At 39.4% G+C, this 3,329-nt stretch overlaps 1 protein-coding gene across 1 annotated transcript; it reads left to right on the top strand.

Moving 5' to 3' along the window:
* The first annotated feature begins 770 nt into the window (after positions 1 to 770).
* Positions 771 to 1,415, top strand: LOC120268482 (putative pentatricopeptide repeat-containing protein At2g01510). The gene has a single exon (XM_039275873.1). It carries the CDS (start codon positions 771 to 773, stop codon positions 1,413 to 1,415), a length of 645 nt encoding a protein of 214 aa, XP_039131807.1.
* The last annotated feature ends 1,914 nt before the right edge of the window (positions 1,416 to 3,329 follow it).

Here is a 3,329-nt window from a genome sequence, read left to right on the forward strand (position 1 = left end):
TTTGGATTATATTATTATTATTTTTTTTTAAAAAAAAAACTATGCATATACCATTGCATGTTTTCTATCACATTCTCAGGCATACAGGAGTCACGTGATTTTTATTTATTTATTTATTTATTTATTTTTTTTAAGCCTGGAACCTAATAGTCTATTGGTGGTGGCCCCGTTTTTTTTTCTTTATTAATTAATTAATCATTTATTTTTTATGCATGTTTCAAGAACATGCTTTCCATCATTTTTTATATGTTTTTTCTCATTTATTTTTTTAATTTTCTTTTATTTTTCATCTCATGCACATGCATGCTTTATGCCCCTTTGAATTCCCATGCACGTGAGGACCATTCGTTGTACCGAATCCTCCTGGTATGAGACCATTCAAAACACATGGCTTCCCGTCATTGCTTCCCTTTGATCATGATGAAGGATCTAGTCTTTCCAACCATCGCCTCGGGATACATCCTCCTCATATCCCGTCTAGCTTTCCCAGCCGTCCGATCCAGATCAAACGGTGGTAGGGAAATCTTCAAAGGTGGTAAGTTGTTTCGCAGCTATGTGGTCACGGACCCTAAGATGCTCAAAACCGGTTTTGATCTCCAGACCTATAATTCAAACCACCTTCTCCAATCCCTTATCGACAATGGATGCTTCTCAAGAACACCTTCACCGCAAACCGGATGATCTCCGGATGCACCAAGTTCGGCGAGCTTGATGAAGCCCGGAAGCTGTTTGTGCTCACCATCGAGCGCACTAAGGTCACCTAGACGATCATGATCGGCGCATTCTCGCAGTTGGGTTGTTCCAAGGAGGCGTTCGATCTTTTCAGTGATCCTCACGCTTCACGTTTGGTGAACCAAATTCATGTTCATGTTGCAAAATCTGGTTTTGGGAGTACACTGTTAGTATGCAACACTTTGGTGGATTCTTATTCCAAGTGTGGCCTCATCGATGTTGCTCGATGCCTTTTCGATGAAATGCCGGAGAGGGACATAGTGACATACAATGCCTTGTTGATGGGTTATTCTAAAGAAGGATTCCACGGTGATGCTATGAAGCTCTTCATGGAGATGAGGAACTTGGAGTTGAAGCCCTCTCAGTTCACTTTCTCTGGAGTTTTAACTGCCGGAATAAAGCTCGGGGATCTTCGGTTTGGGCAGCAGGTTCAAAGTCTCATCATCAAATCAGACTTTTATTGGAATGTGTTTATTAACAATTCATTGTTGGATTTCTCCTGGGAATGCAGGTGCATAAGCGGAGCTACAAAGTTGTTCAATGAAATGGCGGAGAGGGATAATGTTTCTTATAATGTGATGGTCTCTGGGTATGCATGGGCTGGGAGGACTGAAGAGTTTGGGAAACAGTTCCCTTTTGCTAATATGTTGAGTATCACGGGTGCCTTGTCGAATGATAGATGATCTCGTCGGAAATGCTCTTATTGACATGTATGCAAAGTGTGGTGACTTGGAGACTGCGGGGATGATGTTCAGGAGTAGAACAGATAGAAACACAGTTTCTTGGACAGCCATGATCTCAGGATTCATTCAGAATGGACTTCATGAGAAGGCATTGACTTTGTCTTGTGAAATGAGAAGAGCTGGTGCAATCCCGGACCGGGCCACGTTTTTCGAGCATCCCACGTGCTTTCGCCATGCCTTGCATTGCTTGAGCTTAAGCGGTTTCACTCATATATAATCCAATGCGACTATATGTTTAGTGTGTTACGTGGGAGTGCCATGCTTGATTTATACGCAAAAATGTAGCTTCCCTAACGAGACATCGCTCGCTATTCAATAAAATGCCCGAGCGAAACATCGTCTCATGGAACACCATGATTCTCGCATATGCACAAAATGGGCGAGGAAGTGTGGCTTTTTTGACGGTCGTGGCGTGACGGCAGCAGCGAGTGGGCGGCATGCTTGGCGGCATTATCTCGACCATCAAGCATGCCGCGGCGATGATCAATGGCAGCGGTGACTGGTAGCGACGGCAACAGCGAGAGCGAGTGTGGCATGCTTGGCGGCATTATCTCGACCATCCAAGCATGCTACGATGGTGAATTTCATCGGCATCGGTGATCTGGCGGCGGCAAGTGGCGAGTTTTTATATATAATCCTCCTTTTTCTTTTTTTCTCTTCTTCTTCAATTTTTTTTCTTCTTCCAATCTTTTCAATCTTCCTTTTTTTTTTTGTAATTCCCCTAACCTCTTCAGATCTTTTTTTCTTTTTTTAAAAGACCTCTCCTCCTTATCTTAACCCCTGGAACCTTCTCCTTCTTATCCTAATCCTAACCCCCTATAAGATCTAGGATAATATCGGATTTTTCAATTCATAATTTTGAAATTTCAAAATTTCAATCTTCATTTATTATTTATTTATTATTTTTATTTTTATTTTTTTACTTTTTATTTATTTGTTATTTATTCATTATTTTATTATATATATCTCTTTTATCTTTTTAATTCATTAACCCAATTTGCCTTGGGATGTGTGTTTGCTGATCTTGTGATTTTTGATATTTTAGATCGCCTTGAGATCTGTGATCGCCTTGAGATCTGTGCTCTAGGCTGATCTTATGATTTGAATATTTTAGATCGCCTCGAGATCTGTGCTCTAGGCTGATATTATGATTTGAATATTTTAGATCACCTTGAGATCTATGCTCTAGGCTGATCTTATGATTTGAATATTTTAGATCGCCTCGAGATCTGTGTTCTAGGCTGATATTATGATTTGAATATTTTAGATCGCCTTGAGATCGTGCTCTAGGCTGATCTTATGATTTGAATATTTTTAGATCGCCTCGAGATCCGTGCTCTAGGCTGAACTTATGATTTGGATATTTTAGATCACCTCGAGATCTGTGCTCTCAGCTGATCTTATGATTTGAATATTTCAGATCACCTCGAGATCTGTGCTCTCGGCTGATCTTGTGATTTAAATATTTAGATCGCCTCGAGATCTGTGCTCTCGGCTGATCTTGTGATTTGAATATTTTAGATCACCCCGAGATCTGTGCTCTAGGCTAATCTTATGATTTGGATATTTTAGATCGTCTCGAGATCTCTCTCTCTCGGCTGATCTTCAAATTCCAAATATTTAGATTATATCGAAAATATCTTCTAGACTTATCTTGAATATATTCAAATATAATGAAATTTATTTATTTTAACCACATGTTGTCCTAATTCGATTATTATTTAACTATATGTAATTTTTTTAAAAAAAATTTTTTTATTCGATTTGAATCAGGACATGCAATTTTTTTACATAAACAAATGCCCCCTTCGTACTTTTCTCACGAAGTATTTTAGTGAAATTGAGTGAGAGAAG

This window comes from Dioscorea cayenensis, chromosome 9, assembly GCF_009730915.1.
Source record: "Dioscorea cayenensis subsp. rotundata cultivar TDr96_F1 chromosome 9, TDr96_F1_v2_PseudoChromosome.rev07_lg8_w22 25.fasta, whole genome shotgun sequence".
Classification (NCBI taxonomy): domain Eukaryota; kingdom Viridiplantae; phylum Streptophyta; class Magnoliopsida; order Dioscoreales; family Dioscoreaceae; genus Dioscorea; species Dioscorea cayenensis.

What these genes read in the sequence shown, in the direction of transcription:
- LOC120268482 (XM_039275873.1), top strand. Translation starts at nt 771, where the DNA reads ATGATCGGCGCATTCTCGCAGTTGGGTTGTTCCAAGGAGGCGTTCGAT.